This window comes from Xyrauchen texanus, chromosome 23, assembly GCF_025860055.1.
Source record: "Xyrauchen texanus isolate HMW12.3.18 chromosome 23, RBS_HiC_50CHRs, whole genome shotgun sequence".
NCBI lineage: Eukaryota > Metazoa > Chordata > Actinopteri > Cypriniformes > Catostomidae > Xyrauchen > Xyrauchen texanus.
In genome coordinates, this window is record NC_068298.1 from 17,817,547 (window position 1) to 17,840,782 (window position 23,236).

The window sequence follows — 23,236 nt, forward strand, 5'->3', positions numbered from 1 at the left end:
TGAGGATGGGAGACATAAACTTCAATCATGGGAGGCAAAATCAATGCGTTTTCAATCTAAAATGTATTAGTGTGCATGTGGCCGAATTTCTATATACAAACAGCTCATTTATTTCTCAGTCTCTCTTTCTATTGCTTTTACTCAAGATGATGTAATAATTTCCTCTTTACGGTTACACATACTTGCATTTGGCTGAACACAGACAGCTTGTTAGCGCAATCCCCTCATCAGCGCTCACACGTGTAGGAATTTGGAACATTCGAGCAGGATGCGTGTCAAAACGTGCATATAAAAGACAAAGATCCCCTCTCCTTCTCCTGTTCTCCTATCTTCCATCCCTCCCATCTCTCTTTTCCCACCCAGACCCAGCAAAGGCACGCAGTGCTATTTTTAGCACACTGGTGCTTTTTTATCAGTCAGTGCCTATTTGTGGCTCAAAAGAACTACAGAGGGCTTCATGCCTGCTGACGTCAGCATTGTCGTGCTGCAGAGGCATACGGAGAAAGAGGGACAGAGAGAGAGAGAGAGAGAGAGAGAGAGAGAAATGGGGGGAACAAAGAATTAAAAAAAATTAGTGGGTAAGGAAAAGAAAATGAAGGGATGAGGAGACAGGAAAGGGGAGATGGAATGAGGCACAGAAATGGGCATAAGTGAGATAGCGAATAAGAGATGTGGTTCAGATTGCAATGGTCCATATACAATGGGCATCGGGAGAATTGTGCAGCTTTACTTGGAGGCTGGTGATTTACGTGCACATCTTGTGTGACAGGTGCACATACAGTATCTCACAAAAGTGAGTACACCCCTCAAATTTTTGTAAATATTTGAGTTTATCTTTTCATGTGACAACACTGAAGAAATGACACTATGCTACAATGTAAAGTAGTGAGTGTACAGCTTGTATAACAGTATAAATTTGCTGTCCCCTCAAAATATCTCAACACACAGCCATTAATGTATTAACCGCTGGCAACAAAAGTGAGTACACCCCTAAGTGAAAATGTCCAAATTGGGCCCAATTAGACATTTTCCCTCCCTGGTGTCATGTGACTCGTTAGTGTTACAAGGTCTCAGGTGTGAAAGGGTAGCAGCAGGTGTGTTAAATTTGGTGTCATCGCTCTCACACTCCGTTATACTGGTCACTGGAAGTTCAACACGTGGCAAAGAACTCTGAGGATCTGTTTTGAGGATCCAAAAGAATTGTTGCTCTACATAAAGATGGCCTAGGCTATAAGAAGATTGCCAAGACCCTGACACTGAGCTGCAGCACGGTGGCCAAGACCGTACAGCAGTTCAACAGAACAGGTTCCACTCTGAACAGGCCTTGCCATGGTCGACCAAAGAAGTTGAGTGCACGTGCTCAGCGTCATATCCAGAGGTTGTCTTTGGGGAATAGACGTATGAGTGCTGCCAGCATTGCTGCAGAGTTTGAAGGGGTGGGGGTCAGCCTGTCAGTGCTCAGACCATACACCGCACACTGCATCAAATTGGTTTGCATGGCTATCATTCCAGAATGAAATGGATCATCTTCTCTTCTAAAGATGATGCACAAGAAAGCCCAAAAACAGTTTGCTTAAGACAAGCAGACTAAGGACATGGATTACTGGAACCATGTCCTGTGGTCTGATGAGACTAAGATAAATGTATTTGGTTCAGATGGTGTCAAGCGTGTGTGGTGGAAACGAGGTGAGGAGTACAAATACAAGTGTGTCTTGCCTACAGTCAAGCATGGTGGTGGGAGTGTCATGGTCTGGGGCAGCATGAGTGCTGCTGGCACTGGGGAGCTACAGTTCATTGAATGAACCATGAATGCCAACATGTACTGTGACATACTGAAGCAGAGCATGATCCCCTCCCTTCGGAGACAGGGCCGCAACACACCTGCAAGACGACCACTGCCTTGCTAAAGAAGCTGAGGGTGAAGGTGATGGACTGGCCAAGCATGTCTCCAGACCTAAACCCTATTGAGCATCTGTGGGGCATCCTCAAACGGAAGGTGGAGGAGCACAAGGTCTCTAACATCCACCAGCTCCGTGATGTCGTCATGGAGGAGTGGAAGAGGACTCCAGTGGCAACCTGTGAAGCTCTGGTGAACTCCATGACTAAGAGGGTTAAAGCAGTGATGGAAAATAATGGTGGCCACAAACAATATTGACACTTTGGGCCCAATTTGGACATTGGTTTAGATATTAATGGCTGTGTGTTGAGTAATTTTGAGGAGACAGCAAATTTACATTGTTATACAAGCTGTACACTCACTACTTTATATTGTAGCAAAGTGTAATTTCTTCAGTGTTGTCACATGAAAAGATATAATCAAATATTTACAAAAATGTGAGGGGTGTACTCACTTTTGTGAGATACTGTATGTGTGTCTCTCTCTTGCTATTATAACAGTGGGTTGTGTGGGGAGAGCTAGTCAGAGGATAAGGAGCCCCTCCATAGACAAGCAGGATTAGTAGAGGCATGCCAGACATATCCCAGCTCTGAGCAAACACCTGGGGATCACTTTCTTACACCCACACACAGATCACGTCACAACATGGATGTACATATGAAGTACTGAGGCATGCACGCACATAGGCTGGAACTGAAATTGAAGGTAATATTTGGCTGTTGTGTCACCTCTCATGCTGTTTTATTGAGCATCCCATTTCCATGGCACCATAAAATCATATCTGATTATTTAAAATTAATACAAACGAACTTTACAGATAGCCAAGTGAATATTTAATGACTAAAGCTAATTTCTTGGTAGCCACATATAGGACTGGGCGATACAGCTAAAAAATGTATCATGGTATAATGTTTCATATCATTCGTTATCGATAATTATTGATTCATTTTAATGACCTTTAAAAAAAAACATTTAAAAAAGGTTTGAATTTAACCACTGTATTTGTAATTTACAATTATTAATGCAAACAAAAAGTTATTTTAGTTTTAACAGTCAAAAACAAAATAAATGTAAACAAATATCTTCTTTCTTATATGGAGATTAAATACATTATTGTTAAAGAAACTATTGAACTTAAAATTAGAGGTCGACTGATATGGGTTTTTTCAGGCCGGTGCCGATCTTTTGAAATCCGGGTCGGCCGATGGCCGATTAATGCTACCGATTTATTTTGGCCGATATGTGCTTGTTTTTAATCTCTTATTTGAACCTTTATTTGAAAGATAAAATGTAACGCAAATAATTACTTAAGAAATTTCTCAACAAATACATTTATTTAACACTTGACCAATCTGCACCTGTACACTTAAATTAAAAATGTATAATGTAAAAACATATTGTATAAATAATGTATAACAAATATATTAAATAAACAAATCAGGTGTTACGAACTGCTCCGTGACACGAAGGTTGAGATCCAAATGCAGCTTTAATTAAGGGGCAATCCAGACACGTAATCCAATATTCAGAGCATCCAAGAGAAGCACAGGCATAACTAGGGATGGGTATCGTTAAGGTTTTAATGGCATTACTACTCTTACCGATAGTGCTTATCGATCCGGTACTTTAACGGTATTCTTAACGGTTCTTTTTGTTATATATATATATATATATATATATATATATATATATATATATATATATATATATATATATATATTAAACAAAGATAAACAATTACACAAAGATAAACGTTATATAGGCACAGTGTTTTAATTTCAGTAAGGTCTAATAACATTACTGTTCAGGTGTGGTCTAAAAAGAAATCTAATAAAGTAATCAATTGTAAAATAACACTGCATAGTTTATCATAGATAGATTAATGCTTAATAATGCAGAAGTTATTCATTCAAGAGCTGTAAGTGATTTTCTCTTTGCCTTTTGTTGTTTGATTCGCAGTAATGGCTCAATCGTCAGCATGTTTATTAGACTGCTTCCCCTTTAAGACCGTGTCTAATAGGCTCCTGATGCACCATATTTTCTCCCAACCATTTCCATAACTACGTCCATTTAAGACATAAACTGTGTTTAAGTGAATCTCCAAACCGGTCGTTTTGACATGTTTTTGTGTATAGTTGATCGTTTAGACGCGCACATGAAACACAAAGTAGCCTATACTTTGCTTGTCTCGTTGCGGTCTGTTTCGGAGCGCGCACCGCCTTGGGAATGGTATCTCTTGTGCTCTTTTTATTATTAAACGCGTCCCGCAATTTAGCAACAGTAGCTAGACTGCATTTTACAACAATCACCGATCGTGCTGATTCTGACGTTAAGTTTGAGTTTTAGGGAGAAATGTCAGTGCACCACTGTGAAGGGAAGGAAGTTGTGCTAGACAGAATGCGGCTTATGTATAAATATTCTTTTTATAATCTTTGGAATGCGAAATCTAAAATAAAATCAGACTAATATCACAGATCTAAAGTGTAATCAGGCTACGTTTGAATGTTTAGTACTGTCACTCATTATGCAGGGCTGTGTTGTGCTCGCTGTGGCACCGCGTGAGCGAGATCTCTCTCTCTCTGACTGCGAATAGCTAAATTGCACAGACAAATGGTTTCATATTATTATACATAGAAATGGCTGGCGAGATAAAATAACTCTCAATAGCAATAATAAATGTATTTTCTTAATTTCTCCAGTATCGACAGCAGAACCGATAATGTCCGAGCTTACCAAAGCCAGTCCTTGAATAGCCTATAGTGCGTTGGTATCTTTTTTATTACTTATTTCTCTGCATTGAGTGACAACCCTCTCAAATATAAGATACACAAACAGATCAAATAAAAGTCTCAGATTCACTGTCTGTAATTGCAAAATTCTTGCTTACTTATTGTGAAACCCTTCTGCTGTGATAATGCAACTTCAACTACGCTATCAATATCCAAAGTAGCCGAACGTCATGTCGCCTATCGCGTTTGTTGCGTTTTTTTCTTGAAGTTGGCAGTAACATATCAAACGTTTTTAATTAAATGTAAAGGAGTTACATTAAATTAATACTAATTTAATCCTTACCGTTTTCTCCAAGGAACTTGGCTCCTTCCTTAGGCACTGGATGAGGTCTGCTCACTATGCTGGAAATTGACTAGGGGCAGCGTGCGTCGAACACATGTTCCACAACAACACTAGGCTGCCCACTGAAGTGCCTGCCTAATAACCGGCTTGATATACTTGGATATTGGCCGATGCCGATTATGTTAAAAAATGCCAAATATCGGCCGATTAATCGGTCGACCTCTACTTAAAATGTTACAAAAACTTTTGGAGGATTTCTCATAAGGCACTGACTGTTGCAGAGTACCTCGCCATCGTGGACTGCTTGTGGGTTGTTTTTTTGAGGTGAAGCAGATGTAGGTTGTGGTGGAAGACATGCTGCATATTCCAAAGGGTGGAAGCTGTTAAAGTGATTAAATAATTAGTTGCTTGTGTTTCCGTACTTTTTTTTTTTTTTCAAAAGCTTACAACGGTGTTCTGATGTTGGTCAGATGTAAAAATAAACAAAAAACTGCCACACTGTCGAGCTGACATATCCTTTTTGTTTTATTCATAATCTCCTCATCGCCCGGCAGGCACGGCAGTCATTTTTGCATGTGTTCTTGTGTTCTGATGTCACATGGCAATAGCGCAACCGAACCCCACAGCAACGCAACTTTTTATTGGCTGTTTGCTTTTCACACATAGCACACTCCTTTATCAAGCCATATGACAGGCTGTTTATGATCCAGGGACGGTGCATGCTTGAGTGTTGTTCATGCAACCAAACTTCATGTCTATTTACATTTTAATGCATTTAAATTAAACTATCGAACGATATATTGAAAATGTTTTATATCGTTAAAGGTGCACCGTCGATAAATACTGATACAGTTTTATCGCCCAGCCCTAGCCACATATAACTTTAAATAAAATAAATATGTAAACATAGACGGTTTTCAAATGCTCTGTCACATATTATTTTTATTATTTCTACAAACTATTACAAAAATAGTGCGTGCAGCACACTATTGTGGGATATCAGAGGCAGCAAAATCTGAAAGAAACCTAAACAGAGCCAGATGGAGGCACCTCAGTTGACAGAATGTTACACAAAAATTGGATTTGGATGTGTTATAGTGCCATCCTACCGCTGTATACTACCACATACCAACATTTTTCAGGTTTCAGCGACAGCCTAATGAATCAATAGTGCCAATCACTCACAAAATCAGCTGCAGGTATGAACCCACAGTACGAGCACTCAAGTGTTTCATTAGTCTGTTTCCCCGTGCACCTGATAGCAACAAAACCATGTGCTTTACACATTACTCAATGGCATCAGCTGTTTACATGTTTCCACTCTGTGTAGTTTTACTAAGGTCATCTCAACGTGCTTTTATAGAGTGGAGCAGAGATTTACATGTATCGCTGTCTGTCTCTCTGCCATTATCATAGACCCAAAGACATTAGATCAGCACAGGGCAGAACATGCCATGAGTCACAGAAAAACATCAGCCACACATTGATATGATGGGGAGGACATTCCCTTGACTTCTATTATTTTTAAACGGAGTTAATGATTTTTCGTTTACCCACCCTACACCAACCCTTAAACTTAAGCCTCAGACATTTTCATTAAGACCTTTTTTTAGAACGTTCTTATCGATTTTTCTGTTTTTAACTAATACAATTTTTTTGTATGTTTTCCTGCTTGGGACAATTGGTGAAAATATGGTGATTTCTGGTTTTATCATCTTTGGGAGTCCCCATAATGTAAGAAAAACCTGAACCACACATACCCACCATGTGCTTTTCTGGGAATGGGGGATGAATGACCAAAAGCTTTTACTTACCTGCACCAAGAATATGATGAGGAAGTAAAAATTAGCAATTCTTCTAAACTGCTCGAATAAGTTCTTTGGCAGGAAGTTCCACACTGTGTACTGAGAAGTAAAAAAAAAAAAAAAAAAACTGTTAAAAAGTAACAATAAAAAAAAAACAAAGTTGTCAAACAATGACAAACCATTTGAACACATTTTCATGAACATTTTTAGTTCCAAGTAAATAGCAGCAATGTGAGTGTAAAGCCACAAACTCATCAGGAAGGATTAAATGCATTCAAAATTAATCAACCACTGTGTTTGTGCTTTTCTGGGAAAGCAAGCTGGGATGACTTCAAATAGGTCCACAGCTCTCTGATGTGTACTCCCATGACCAGCAGTTATTGCATTGATATGGATTAGCGACTAATCACTGCCGTTTGGCTAACCTCAGAAAGGGGAACCTTCTACCTGATCCATGTGGCAACGGCTTGCCATTTCTCATTTCGGAAGTGGCCAATACAGCTGAATAGTAGCATGAGGGTAGCGGACTTGCTTTCAACATCAAGATTTTATATTGTATGTAAATGTAAAATGTACATGTTATAGTATTGTAACTCAGGTTGAGGGCCGGATTCAGAAAAAAAAAAAAAATATATTAAAATAAATAAGCTATATATTGTTTTATTGTTAAACATGCTACACCAGTTGTAGCGTTGTCAACTGTTGGGCCAGTTGCATTACCTACAGATCCAATTATACAGATTTATGCTGAATTCCACAAATAATTTAAAGAAAAGTTCTACACCTATAAAATATGACAAAGCAATATATAGAAAAAAGGACTATTTTTTGCTGTAGTTTGCTTTTCATTTTTCCTCAAATCATCCCACATCCCATCACCTTTAGCTTTTTTGCAGTTCATTTAAACAGTCCAGCTTAGTACATTAACATTGAACAAAAAAGACACGCAAATTCTTTACTAGTCAAATGTAAAACAAATCATTTATTTTGGAAGAGTTAAATTATTTTATTTTAAAGAACAAATATTCAATGTAGTCTAGTCTCTCTATTTAAATTGGGTTTTATGAGGTCATAAAAACTGAACAATTACCGGTAATTATTATACAAGAATTATTAAAATTGTTTTAGATTAAATATATCATGTCACAGTGCAGGACTGCACACTGCTTTCAAGAGACTGAGAGTACACTAATCTAAATGTGGGGTGGGAGGAGAGAAAGTGAAAAGGTGGACCGCTCTTGCCACCTGATATAACCATCATAGCTATATAATGGATCACCAAGGGTGAACAAAGAGAGGACATTTGGGGCACCTGCAATAGGATAAATGGGAATATCTAATAATTTTCAACAGTATAATGGTTGGCTTGAGATGAACACGAGATGCTCTGGATGCACTTAACCTCCTTAGGAAAGGAAACACTGAGATGCAAGGGGCGGTGCGGAGTAAAGTTTAAGGTGTGTGTGTAAGTGGGAAGATGCAAAGTGTATGCTAAAGAAGAGTAAACATCTCAGTGAAGGTAATTAATGTGTGTTTAGAATTTTATACAAGAGATTAATCACCCGATACCACAGCACAACCACAGGCAGCTCTATTAATCCATTGTCTCTCTCTCCCTCCATATTTGCTTCATTACTCCACAGTCCCCATCGTATTTTAAAACACTCCTCAACTATCGACTGAATAAGGAGATTCAAGAACTAACAACATTCAAGATTCAACCAACCCGAACATGTTTAATTGCAACCATGTATTTATCAGCCTGATCTCACACTCTGCTCTGACAGGCAAATTAGAGTTTTTCATTGGGTGGGAAAGGCTCTTGTAAGAATACATGGGGGAGTAGATTTTACTGCCATTTGTAAAGGGAGAGTGATGACAGAATGGAGAGAGAGAGAGAGAGAGAGAATAGAAAGGAATTCCTGGGCCCAGACGCATAGGGGGTCTACAAAAGCCTCTACACACCTGGAGGAACAGGTGGCAGAACACCAGGGCCATGCTGTAGACATATTCTTGTGTGTTAATGCTGAGGTGCAGTTGACGTGGCATTTAACAACACTTGCTAATTACAAGATAAAGAATATTACAAGCAGGCACTTGTAATGAGCCAGCAAAACCATAATAATCTGACAAGAGCTCAAAAATAAGGATTATATCTGCTGACCCATTCAGGCCAGTAGTTCACATTTGTATATTATCTGGTGACGTTTTCACTGTCACAGAGGAAAAATTTTAATATATTGGTGCTATTTTTAGCATCATATTTTAAAGTGTTAGAAACAATGCATATTTTGTTAATTCATAAAGATAAAGTCAGTATTTTTCTTGCATTAAAATTTTTTGGCAGCCACCATCGTGAAGTTTCGGGTTGCCGAAGCAAATCAAACCATATTCATCTTGCTTTCGGTGCTTTATTAGTGCTACATATGTTTCTCATGTGGAACGCAAATACACGAGGGGTGACTGAAGACCGTTTTAACATGCATGTCACATGATCCACTGAAAATCACTTGCACAAGTGATGCGCTCTGCTCATCTCTAGAGTACACGGGTGCCCATGCGTCAAACTGCTTCCCTCAATATGAGAGTTCTGGTGACAGGATAATGCAGATCAAGAGCGGTGCACATGTGCAATTAAACTGGGCATCCCTCTATATAGTACATTTTATTCTTCATTGTACTTGTCCTTGTCCTTATGTTTACCAGTTTACTAGTTCTTTCATTGATTAACAGTTGCATTTGTAATGCCATAATCACAAAAAAGACCATGGCATAAATTATAACTGCATTTTATTAATTTTGAACAAAGTAATGTGTAATATTGTAATATATTTTGATGATGTTTGAGATTAGGAAACAAACTGGCCTGGTTTGGCTTCAGATATTCCTAGAATCAAAATGATTCCCAAATCATTAAGAATCTGGTAAAAGGAAAACAATATATGTTATGGAGTAGGAAAAAAAAATTCTCATGAAAAGTGGTTTACTCATGAATATTATAACTAGGCCTATAGAAATAAGGGGTTAAGCTGATTTCCCACAGCAAACTTGAATTCAGAAGTTTCTAGATGCAAAAATAAATTATGTTCATTACAAACATAAAACGACTAGCCCTGAATATGCCAGTTGGGACACTAAAAACAAATACAGAAATGTTTTGTAATGACACAGTGCTTTAACTTTTGGAGAAATCCACTAACTAGTTCTTAAAAAAAATTACACACATCATCTTAAAAGGTTTCTTTAAGTCAAATGTACAACAAATAACTTTTTGGAAGAGTTAAATATCTTTTTTTAACAGTTAATATTTAGCAATAATAGCTGTAAATTATACATCTATCATGTAACTGGCCCTGGCCAGATTGGGCAAGTGACAGTTCCGTCAACTGGCGCTGTGTCATCAGGGCATACTTATGTCGAGCCGAAGGTTATCCTGTAAATACCTGATTACAATGCAGCTAAAGTTAAGCAATGGCTCACTTTCAGATTTGTGATGAGATGTAATGTAACAACAGAAGTTACCTTGGAGGAAACAATTCTGTTGTCACAAAATTTGGAGGGAATGAAGGCCTCTGTGTCCGGACATGGCCGATGTCCTACATAGATTGTCCTGCTGTCCACTCTCTTCTCATCTCCTCCACACTACAGATATACATTAGGAAAAAGGAGCAAAGTAGAGAGAAAGAGATCATTCATATGAATCATTAAAGTTAGAAAACTGCAACGTGGCATGCCTTCAATACATTAATTGTCCCCGACAAAAAATAAGATCAAGACAATGAAACGTACAACTGTTTTTCATTGTGGTTATAATGAAGCACGGTCTAAATGTGTAAAAGAATGTGTAACATTAGGCTAAATAAGAAAAAGAAAAAAACTCCCGCTCTGACGACTGGCAAGGGCTCAGCAAAGTGGTAAGCCCCAGACCACAAAGCACCTTAATGCAGCCCTGACTAACTGTATCATGCACAATCTAAAGCAGACACATCTAAAGTTACTCCTGACATAATTTATGTGTATAGCACTTTTCACAATAGTTCCAAAGCAGCTTTCCTAAAGAATGAAGCCTCACAAACCCTCAGTGAGCAAACCAAAGGCAACAGTGGCAAGGAATAGCACCCTACGATGTTTAAGAAGAGGAAGAAACACAGAAAATGAAACACAGCTAGGAAAGATCACTTCTTCAGGCTGGCACGTACTTAAACATTTATAAAGAGCATACATTCATGCGTACATCCAACATACAAACATACATAAAGTACATAAGTATTAAGGTGTCATTTCTTCAGACAGGTGTGGAAAAACAAAAACATCCGACAAAAAAAAAAAAAAAAAAAGGTCTGAGATGATTAATAAGCTTTGAAAAACATGCTTTAGCACAGCTCCAAATTGACTGAAAAACCAAGTCAAGTAAAACAAAGATCAGGTGGGATCGGGTCTGAAAAAGAGTGGATAGGTATGATTATTTGCCAGTTATTAGACATCACTTTTAGAGCTGAAGCTATCTGTTAATTTATGGGTGTTTACAGGGGTCAGAGGACATGTGGTCATTCTTAGACAGTGCAGTGAGTGTATGGGTGCTGCTGTGTGAAAAAACAGACAGGAAGTGGCTGGGGTGAGAACACCGTAATATAGTAACTGAACAAAAACAGTGTTTCCTGCACCACTATTCAGTGGAAATGTAGCAATACTGCTGAATTTACAGCACCACTGCAGAAAAAATGATCATTTACCCAAGCGGTGAGCTTGCAGTCTGAATTGAATGTGATTAGATAAAAGAGACTGGCTAGGGTACCACAATAAGTAGACAATAAATAGGCAATAAGAAGACTTAATATAGTATTGTCCTTGTTTTTGGCATGCAAAAATAAACACCAGTGTAGTTCGATTAACAAACAACTGATTCTGAAGAGCAGGATCTTAATCAGTCAGATAGACTGGCAAACTCACAAGTTAAACCCGTTAATGATAAACAGGATGGCCGATATAATGCTGATAAGTGATACATAAATTAAATTTAGCAATCAAGATGTGCGCATAATCGATGCAAGTAAACAAACACTTTTACACAATATTTACTAAATGGATATGGATTGAAAAAATGGCTAGATATCTGCCAATCTATCGGTTAATCACTAATACACATTTACTGTTATGTTTTCAAAAATGGATTGTAAATTTAAAAACACTCAAATATGTTACAAGTATAGCATTGTTTTGTTTAGCATGCAGTTAGGATAAATGATGGGGGTGACAGGGTGTGGTTGGGGCTCCCCCGCTACACAAAGGGTCAGGTCTGTGGGTTTCCACAGTGATTTGAGTTCTTTGGGACCTGAAACATTCCTGTAGTGTGTAAAGGGCAACAACCTGACTCGGAGCAGTGTGAGTGTAAGATTGCCAGGGGAAAACCTTGGCTCAAAACACACACATGGTGATGGAAAGTCAGGAAGCCAGATCTCTGCAAGCATTTCCTTTTGTGGCCTACGGTCAACACAAGATTGGCTGGATTATGGTTTGTTTGGAGCGCTGCATGCATGTATTTTCCTTCGTCCTTGAGATCAAGATAAAACAGTGGCATTTAAGATTACTCCTCACCTCTCTCTGTCTCTCTTTCTGAGGGCTTCAATGAAGACAACAGAAACTGTCACCATGTCTCGGTGGGCTTTCAGCACCACACTTCACTCTTCTCCTCCACCCACCAATTCACTATCTCCACCCTCCCCCTCCTTCCAGTGTTCCCAGGGACAGTGCAAGTAGCACTATTATAACTGCCTGTGTGAATCATTTACAAAAGCATAGAGAAAGAATAAGAGGGCCTATTGCTGGGGCTGGCAACCTTTGGCACAAGGAGCAATCACAGACTTGCATTCGGTTGTGCTCAGTCCAGCTGTTTTTGAGTGCAAAAGCACATCAGTGGAAGGATGTGCTACCTATTAGTTTGACAAGGCACGTTACCTTAATAGCTGTAGCGCTGACTGCCCCCTAATGCCACAGATTTGTTAAAACATCAAGGTGATATTAAGATTGAAAAGCTCTGATGGTTGGAACATTCCTAATTACGGAATTTACGTGTGGGTCAGGGGCATGATTAATAGTTTTGTTTTTGGTGCATGTAATTTTTCATATAATTAACTCTCACTAAATAATCAGCCCTTTACAAAATTATATTTTACATAAAATTAAGCCTTCATTTAGGACCATTGCTTTGTGACATTTTTTTAGGACAATTGAGCACATTTTACCACCATATTTCTCATTACTGTAAAGCTTCCTGACATTTTAGATTTTCTATACTCCTAGTATTCAATGATGATTCTTATCACCATGATACTGTCATTTTTGTTTTATTTTCAGTTTTACAATAAAGATGCTGTTGTACAATTATTTTGTTTTAAATAAAATCTGTGAAAATGAAAAGCAGCACTAAGGGAATACTACTACAATTTATAAATACTTAATTTAAAATGTAAATAATGTATCAAATTTTCATGTAGCAGTAATGAGAATATCATAATGACCATGTTTTTCCACACTGCAGCAATTAGAATTGAGCATAAAATGTGTGTAACTCATGAAAATATCACAATGTAAACAATGGCGGGGACCGGGTCTATGGCACAGTGAGTAACAATGCATGGCACAAGAGTGTGTCTCAGGGCACCCTCAGGTCAGCTGTTCCAAACCTCTTCCCCATCAGGTAAATGGTAGCAGACATCAGGCCACAAGATAAGTGCTGTCACAACCTGTCGGGACACATTTGACTTCTTGCCGACAGACTCATATAGCTAGAGTGGACTTATAGTGTGTATCAGATAATGCGCTGATCCTTTGCTCTCACAGATCTTCCCAAATCTCTGATCTGCTCACATCAGAGCATTCGTCACCTGAGAACTCATCAGTATGCGTCACTGGTGAGAGATAACTCACTTCTCGCAATCAGGCCCCAAGCAACAAGAGGCTTGTGCGTATCTACTCCAAAATAGATATCTTATCTATTTATCTTATCCACATCCCCACTCTGAGTCAGAGAAGACAGCTATTTAAAACAGTAAGTGACAGTTTCTACCCCTTTCATCTGCCTCATCTTCTCGTCTCCCACTGGATCTGCCCTAATTTCAGCTTCTTCAGAAACCTGCGTGGCGACACAATCTGTATCTGGAAGAGCCTCCGATTACGTAAAGGTACTGTGAAACGTGCCAGCTCTTCACACATCAGTATGGTGTGTTCCCGGCCTGGATGAAGCAGGCTGGTCTAAATAGAGCTGGTAGGGGCAGGTATGATGAGGAGAGGAAATGTAACAGGTTCCAAATGCCACAGTGTATAAAAGGAACACAGCCCAGGGCTTCCCAAAAAGCAAACAAATGGAAGCAGACCTGTGTAACATTTAAACATAATTACAAGGGTATCAGGACTGTAAAAAGTGCATGCTTCTGTGAGGGCTGTCATTTCAGCATTTCACAGAAAGGTAAAAAAAAACAAAAAAAAAGTGACTGATTCTGTGAAGTGCTTTGGGTTAGATGTTCGCTCAAATTTGGTCTCTTCATTTGATTTGTTATATATCAAACAAACTCTGTCAAATTATCAAAGTCTGTCAAAAATAAAGGGTTAGGAAATGGGAAAAAGTGACCGCTTGGGGGAAATACATTTAAAACCCACTGATATCATTATTTATCTAAAAAAAAAGTCAAAAAACCTTTGACTATAGCTACAATTACTTCTGGCATGATCACTGGAAAATGTACACACACATCCCTTTTAAATAAACATCAGTTTACACCAGTAGGGATGGGAATCTTAAGGAATTTAATAATTCTGATTCCAATTGTGATTCCATTAACGATTCCAATGTCTTAAAGAAATTCATACATTGATCTATTCATTGTTTTAAAGCTTTTTTTTATTTTTATTACGTGTCTTGTTTTATTGGATTGTACAGAACTTTGGATCAACTTCTGTTATCTTTAAATGTGCTTTTATAAATCAAATTTAATTAGACTTTGACTTGAAGATCCTATAAACGATTACTTTTAAAGATACATCCCCCTAACTACATAATAATAATATAAAGTTTACCAATAACCCTTAAATACATACTAAACAAAAATAGAGAAAAACAATACTTTTTGGTAACAATTTAATGCTTCCTATTTTTAAGGTTTGCAAGTTATCATACGAACAACCATACTGATTACTGAACAGATTAGTGCATTGTGTTCAAGTGTACTTAAGGTTTGATAAAAGGTTAACAAACCTGGTACAAATAGCTATGAAGATAATAGGTCAGAAAGACAACCACAACTTCCAGTCTCTTTCTGCAGTGTACACTAAGGCAAGCAAGAAGATATATTCTATACTGTATATATACACAACGATCAGCCACAACATTTAAAACCACCTGCCTAATATTCTGTAGGTCCCCCTTATGCTGCCAAAACAGCGCCAATTTGCATCTCAGAAAAAGCACTCTCACCACAATTGTACAGAGCAGTTATCTGAGTTACCGTAGACTTTGTCAGTTTAAACCAGTCTGGACATTCTCTGTTGACCTTTCATCAACAAGGCATTTCCATCCACAGAACTGCCACTAACTGGATGTTTTTTGTTTTTGGCAGCATTCAGAGTAAATTATAGCGACTGTTGTGCGTGAATATCCCAGGAGATCAGCAGTTACAGAAATACTCAGACCATCCCTTCTAGCACCAACAATCATGCCACGGTCCAAATCACTGAAATAAAAAAAATGTCCCCATTATTTCCTACCTGAAGCTCCTGACCCATATCTGAATGATTTTATGCACTGCTGCTACACGATTGGCTGATTAGAAATGTTTTTCTCTTTTTAACACTAATTCCAACGTGATCTCATGAGAATTTGTATGTATTCTCAGGTAAAGTTTGGTTCTAGCAAACGTTCATTCTTTTACTTTTGTATAGAAACCAAATCATACAATATTGACAGCATCTAAATGTCATCATTATTAACACCTATAGAATCTTACAAATGTTTACGTGCATGGTTTGAATGATTGATTGATATTGAATAATTCTTAGAATGAATCAGTTAATTACATTTAATTTATAATCAATGAGTTTTAAAGGATTATATCACATTTACAAAGACTAAACTTAAAAATGGTAAAATCAATAAAAACCCTGTAATCGTTTAATCATTCATTAAGCGTTTAATTACATTTTTGCTTGCCATGGGACACAAAAGGAGCTTTCAGAATATGCCAAAAAACTAAATAAACCACAAAAGCACCAAAAAACAATAATGAAATTAATCCATAAATATGTTACAAATCTTCAGACTGCTTTCTGTGAAGAACAGACCCAAATTCAAGCCTTTTATTAAACAATGTCCGTCTCCATCTGCCGCAGCACCATCGCACCCCCTGTAACCGTAAACGTGTTGGTTTGGTTTTCAAAAATTGCTGCATCAAGCATTACGACCAGCAGTTTTACTGCAGTGATGTCGAATGCTCATTGGCTCTCAAGTGTCTCGTGACCGTTTGTGACCTGCCATATTCTGTGATTCATTTGAATATGTTTGAATAAGAAATGACAGCGCCGTTATGGAGTGCATCAGGAGCAGATTTACAGTGATTAATAATTCAAATTCTACTCTCCACCTCACACAATGCTATTGAATGCTGTCAGGGAGCACATCTGATGCAGTGCATTGCCCTTTGGACTACTTACGTACTGAATTTTGCCATTTTTTTCTGAATAAATTGTTATTACATTTATCTGCCTTTTGTGTGTGTTATCTGCTTAATAAATGGTTATGGCTAGGTTTAGGACTAGGTGTAGGTTTACCAGCTGTAAAATATATATCAATTTATATATATTGCAACAGATTATTGCTACTGTACAATAATCTACTTGTTACATCTTTTTATATTGTTGAAATGTGGTTATGCTTAGAGGTTGGGGTAAATTTAAGGGATTTAAAATATCTTTAAAACAGTAAAAAAAAATAAAAAATACATTTATAATCGATTCGTGTATTCAAATATATTGTAATGGATTTCTCAATATTTTAAATTTCTAAAGCTGTAAATATGTAAAAAAAAAAAATTACATTTTAGATGCTTTCAAATGTCCACATTGTATGTTTAAGTGTCTATCCAAATGTATAAACATGTTATGTTTAAATGTTAAAACATTAAAGTACAAATAGCTAGGTATGTTAATTAGATCAGGCTGCTTATTCAAGACCAAACAATGCAGAAACTGTTAATTATTGGAAGAAATTATGGAATAATCTTTGCCAGATTGTCAAGGTTTAACTCACACAGCGACAGTCACAATCAATGCTGAGCAAGAGAGTTCCCAAGATCATTTAGCCCGAACAAGCGGTTCTCAACTTGTGGGTTGTGGCCCAAGCCTTTTCTGATAGTGCTGCATATAGCATATAGAAAAAAGCTAGGTGCAAATAATGAAATGCAACTAACCATATAATAATGCAGAGTTGATATAGCAAAATAAAAAGGCTTATAAATTATAATCTTTTGTAGCTAACATCATAGGTCATCCATCCAATTAAACTCAGTATTTTGGCACTTAGTAGAAGCTCTCCAAATTGAGCGGATGCCTAATGACTAATGACAAGCTTGTCTCCTTTGATGTTTTGTCAATTGGTCTGCGACAAGAAGTCTTAGATTTCAAGACAACAGCCTTTTTGTGTGCGCACTCCTGAGACATGCAGAGACTAGTCCCAGACGCTTCGACGGTTTTGAAAACAGCTTGAAATCTAGACGTCTTGTTGTCAAGTGAGTGCACTGTCCCGACGAACGAGAGACCGTTATGAGAGAAAACCAATTAAACATATAGGGAGCGCAAGAGAAGGGCAAGGTATTAGGAAGCAAAAATAAAAATAATTAGAAAATAAAATAGTTTCACCCACAAGTTTCACCCACATCTCCCTACTTGCGGTTTTTACTATTTTCATCAGTTTTTCATTATTTCCTTCGCAAATGATGCCAACAAAAGCAAAAACAGGCGAAAGGTGTTCTTTCATGTTTGCTGACATGTTATCAAGAATAAACTTCATGAGATTGTGAATGAATTTTGTTTTCTTAATTTTAAGATGCATTTTGGGCAATACGTTTGAAATAGGACGACATTAATGGCAGCTGTAACCATGTTTTTTTTCACCGATTATGTGCAGATTTAAAAGGAAAATAAGCATACAATCTGACAATTTAAAAGAGCACATGCATTAACATGCACAATAGGGACACAGATATGAGCAGCATGTACACTAGAAGCTCCGTTACAAGTACTGCACTAAAATAACTCTAGAAGTCTGCTCTTAACGTCTCGCTTATACATTTGTGATCGGAACACCCAAAACGCATCTTAATACCAGTGTATTGGCCTCATTCGGAGACGAATGTTCATGTAGTTGAGAAACTACATTCCTGTATTCCTGTAAAAGTCGCAGAGCACCCACGGCAAGTCATGTATGCTTGGCTTAACTTTTAAACAGGTTGTTTTATCTGTGTGCTAAAGAAAACCAGCTGAAAACCACTGGCCTTCAAAATCTTAGACACTGCTGCTATCGAGATAACATTGCATTAGGGAACAGAGTATATCACATCATTACAACATCAAATTAGGCTTCAAAGATATCATGTTTACATGATTTCCAATAAATGCACAAGCACGGCAGTGGTTCCAGGCCTAAGTGTTCTGTTGCTATGACTTCGATGGAAACATTAAACAGCATTCAGCCTGTGTCAGCGATAAAGCTGCCCTGCCACTTACGAAGATTCAGGCAGCTTGCCATGTGTCAGGCACCTACACTCCCATCAAAAGAGCTGTTGAAGTGTGTTAATGCAAAAGTGCTCAGTCCACCATCTTATTAGACAGATACAAGACCATTCAGGTAAAAAAAAAAAAAAAACAATCAGTGCTTAAATAATCATTAACCTAACTTTGAAAAGAAAAGGTTTAACACATGAAAATCTGTTTTAAGACGGACTCATTTAATGCAATTTGTATGATTTGTGCCAGCGTATTTAGGTTTAGAAGCTTTAAACTGCTTTGTCACATTGACAATTTAGAAGAACTTCCTTTTTTTGTGTGGGGGTTTTACAGAAATTCATGAATATGCAGAATAACTTTGATAAATAGACAAACCACATTGCTTATGATTTCCATGCCTATTTTTGTTTTTGAAGCTTTATTTTCAGGTAAAATAAATGAGGCTTCCTGACAAAACTGCCAAGCTGAGCTGCTCCTGATGCACAGGCACCTGGAACTGTAATGAATATTCGGATGAAATGTGTAAAACTGCAGAAAAACAGAGAGTCAGCTTTTAATGGAGTAACTCGCGCAACGAATGACTGATTGCATTGGTGGTGAGCAATGGGATGGGAAATGGTTTGTGATATATCACCTATAAATACACTTTCTGGACCCTAAGGTGTGGCATCTCACGTTAAGCCTTTCTCAGCAGTAAATGAAGAATGGATTGTAAATTATAAACGTGCATGCAATAACAGTTGAATCAATGATTGATTGAGGTTAATCGTAGAATTTCTCTGTGTTAGGCTGGAAATGAATTCCCAAGTCATACTTTGGAAAGCACCACTAATACTATTGCTAGTACTTAGAATTAGGTATTTGAACAATCCCCTGAAAATTCCTAATAATGGAGCAATTCAAGTGTGAAATTTGTAGCAGGGGACAATAAGCAAAATTATGTTTAACTTCACAGATCAACCTAAAAATGCAGTGCGACACAACCAAATTGAGACTCTCCAAAATAGTCAGTCTGAAGCATGTGTACACTGACAGATCCTTAGAAAAGCCCTTATTGACCATTTCAAGTATGTAAACAACAAATTAATTAGAACACAACTGGCCTGGGGGCATTTCCGGTATCTTTAGGATCCTCTAAATAAGTAAATTTTCTCAAAGAACATCAAATGTTTACCTGAAGTTAATTATCCCAACGTGTTGTTGATACGGAGAGTCTACGAAAGAAAGGCAATTAAATTATATCATAGTTTAGATGCTCACAGAGATTTCTCCCCAGCAGAGATAGAGACTATTGGATTACTCCAATTAAAATCAATGAAGCCATTCAATGAAGCTCTCTGTGTGACCTTTGGATTCATGCGTCCATTTGCGGTTTCTTTTCGGCAATCTAAACACTTTAATTTCCGTTAGTTCCAGGCATTCAGGGAGCATCCAGCCAACAAACAACATGGTCAACATTTTAATAATGGCATTTTATGACAATCTTATTAACGATAATCGTGTTAGTGAATGAAGCGCCTACCGCTGTTGTTCTAAATGAGTTTGACAACTAGTAGGAAAACGTTCAAGGAACAAAGACGTCACTCTCCTTAAGCCAACAAATAGTCATTGAAATGGTCTATAATAAATCTATGTCTGACAAATTGACTAATTCCAATTGCAAATTGTATTGCTGTGGACTTTAGGCCAGTGATAGGCTTATCTTCAATATGGAAATCCATTAAAGCCACTTTTTGTATAGTCTTATCAATGCTTTACTCAGCTGCCATTAATGTAATGTAATGTATTTGAATTAGTTAAATTATATTCATAATTATTTAAATATATACAAGTTAGTTCCAGTCCTTGAATCTGATTGGACGAGAGACATACCATGAGCACTGATGTTATGACAATCAGAACTCCGACGCTTCACTATGAGTGTATCACTCCGCTTGCGTTTGTGCCATTCAAACTAAAGTGTAAGAGTAGTGCATATGTGTTAAGAGTTACTGTATAAGTGTCTCTTACATGTAATTTTTATTTTATTTTTTGACATTATAGATAAATTCTGTGTATAATATGAGCAGTTGGTGACGTGAAGTGAATCCGTCAGTCATTGTTTACATAGAACAGCGCTTTGTGATCGCTCATATTACTACACGACAACAGCTAGAAAATAGCTTTAAAAGAACATCTTCAGCATTATGGCTCCTCAGAGCTGAGAGATACAACAGACAGATTAATTACCCAACTCAAGGCACTTACCTCTTGCTGGAGTTTCCACATTGGAGAAAAAATACTGTTCAAAATGGAAGAGGACATGGCGGTTTCTATAGTGAAAGACACTTCCGCACTGTCTACCGCAAAATAGGGAGAATTACCCCCGCTTGGACAGATATTTTTCCACTGAAAAAGCTGATCTCCAGAAAGCTGACAGCATCTCTGCTTGGGTGTGGCAACAGGTGATCACACGCTCAGTGTGTCTCTCTCACTCACTCACCCACCCATCCTTGTAAATCCAATAACTTGGTAGAAACAGCACAAGCCGTGATACTATTTCTGAAGTGAATTTTTTTGAATTACTAATGGAGGCTTGGACGCATCATTTGGTTTGAACCAGCAACGGCAGATTTTGATATGCAGCGTAATAAAGTAGTTCCATGCACAAATGCTAATTTCGAAAATGTACTTGTTCACTGAACTGTTGTATGTAACTCGCAATCATGCTATATGGCACTACATAAGCACTGCTGTGACTCGGCAGCCGGCAGAGTAGATAATCACAGCAGTGCTGATTTAGGGCCATATTTTGCTCGTGTGATATTGCATAAATATTTATAATTATTGAATCATTATAGACTGAATTATTGTTATTTTAGGGCCTTTCAGAAAATTGTTATATGCGCGATTGTGATTAATCGGCATATCATGTAATTGTTTCAATTACAAATTTTAATTGACTGACATCCCTATTAAAAATTTAAGCAACTCTGTTATTGTAACACCCTGTAAAAGAAAATGTTTTTTTATCTAGTTGCGTCTTTGTATTGGAGCAAGTACTTGAATACATCACACTGCGATGCAGAAAAGGAGACTAGTATCATACGGTCATTGTGCCTTAAGAAAAGGATGGTGATTTCAATAATTACATCATAGAAAGATGTCTAAGGTCGAATTTTGTGTACTGCATAAAGTGATCAGGTATAAATTAGGTTCAATGAACAGGGGATTTCCATTCAATGCATTTCCTCATTTTAGTCCACAAGTCCGCATTTTAAAAGTGCATGGTGGCTATGTAGAGTGGTGCAGCCAATCCTCCATCAACCCCCAGGCCCTTCACCTACCCTGGAAACATATCTAAGCCTGATACTCTGCCTCTAAATTGTCAAACCAGCAAAAACCAACAAAACGTGAGACTAACAGATGAGAAAGGCAACACAACCATCCACAATGTGAAAGTGTCACAGGGATCCTCAAGAGCTAGAGTGATACTGCCCTTTTAATACATTACACTTTCAGAGCAGCGGTCAAGAGGGCAGGGCATCAAAGTGGCAGTGACAGCCTGGGAGCAGAAGAGCAGCCTCAAGTCAAGTGTAAATGAATAAGTGAACAATGTGCTTCTAAACACCTTTAAAAGTGGATGTCAGCAGAGATTTCTCTGCCCAGCATTGATGGACATGACCAGCCCATTTCCATAGCAACAACCACATACTAATGTCAAAACAAATGGCCTACTACTGACTTTGCCTAAAGTATGCAAGCAAATATGCAAGGAAGCTAAGTTTTAACTGCCGAACGCTGACAGAGGGAGATATTAGTTGCCATACTGAAAAAGGACCTAGTAATTAAGTGCACTGAGGGTTTAAAAAAAATTTAAAAAAAAAAAAAAAAAGGACTGCATGCTTAAAATACCTTCTCGGATTTATAGACCTGGAGTAATGTGTAACAGCACTTATAAAGGCTGTATTAAACCATACAACACAAACTCACTGCACTCAGCTTGTAACGTAAAGCAAATAGTAGGGCAAAATTGAGGAAGTCCAAAAGGGCATGTTTTTTTTTTGTGTGCAAATTACTCTCATCCGGGTACATCTCATCCCGTAACCAACCAAATCAACAAGGTTTATTAATGGTGTCAGAGGGTGAGGGGAGACAAGGGACCCAAAAGCAGAGGTGACAGTTCAAAAAGATTTATTAAACACAAAAATTCTCAGAGAATGAGGTCAGGTGCAATCAGCACTGACTGCAGAGAACAGTGTCAAAGCGAGCTACTCAATGGGCTATGGAAAGAGTGTGTTCGTAGAACAGGTGTGTGCACTGTGGAGGTCAGGAGCAATCTGAAGAAATTCCTTTGAAGCCTGTGTGATGCTAAGCAAACCCCAGAAACTATTCTCCCTAAGATGCAGGTAGAGACCAAGGAATCCTCCTCAACAGGAATTGTGCAACAGGACTGGCGAAGGCAGCGGCAAACAGGAAGGTAACCACACCTCTACAGACAGGCAAGCAACAAAGACACGAGCAAGCACCAACTACACAAGAGAGCACAGTTAACATTCGACAGCAAATTATAAACTGGCAAAGGAAACACAAGGAATAAATAGGGAGAGCAATCAAAGTGAAGCAGGAGGAACGAGTGAGTAAATCATTTCCGTGATCAGCGTCTCCCCGAGAACGTTCAGCGCTACCATGGAAACGCTGATCACACATG

At 38.0% G+C, this 23,236-nt stretch overlaps 1 protein-coding gene across 4 annotated transcripts in view; it reads right to left on the reverse strand.

The window, feature by feature from the left end:
- Positions 1–23,236, reverse strand: part of LOC127663098 (phospholipid-transporting ATPase IG-like) — a 91,251-nt gene that overhangs the window by 45,514 nt on the left and 22,501 nt on the right. For all 4 annotated transcript variants that reach the window (XM_052154530.1, XM_052154529.1, XM_052154527.1 and 1 more), the window contains exons 2-3: positions 10,297–10,416; positions 6,784–6,873 (exon numbers count right to left, since the gene is read on the reverse strand). In XM_052154530.1, coding sequence (XP_052010490.1) covers positions 6,784–6,873; positions 10,297–10,416 — 210 coding nt within the window. The remainder of the gene's footprint in view (positions 1–6,783; positions 6,874–10,296; positions 10,417–23,236) is intronic.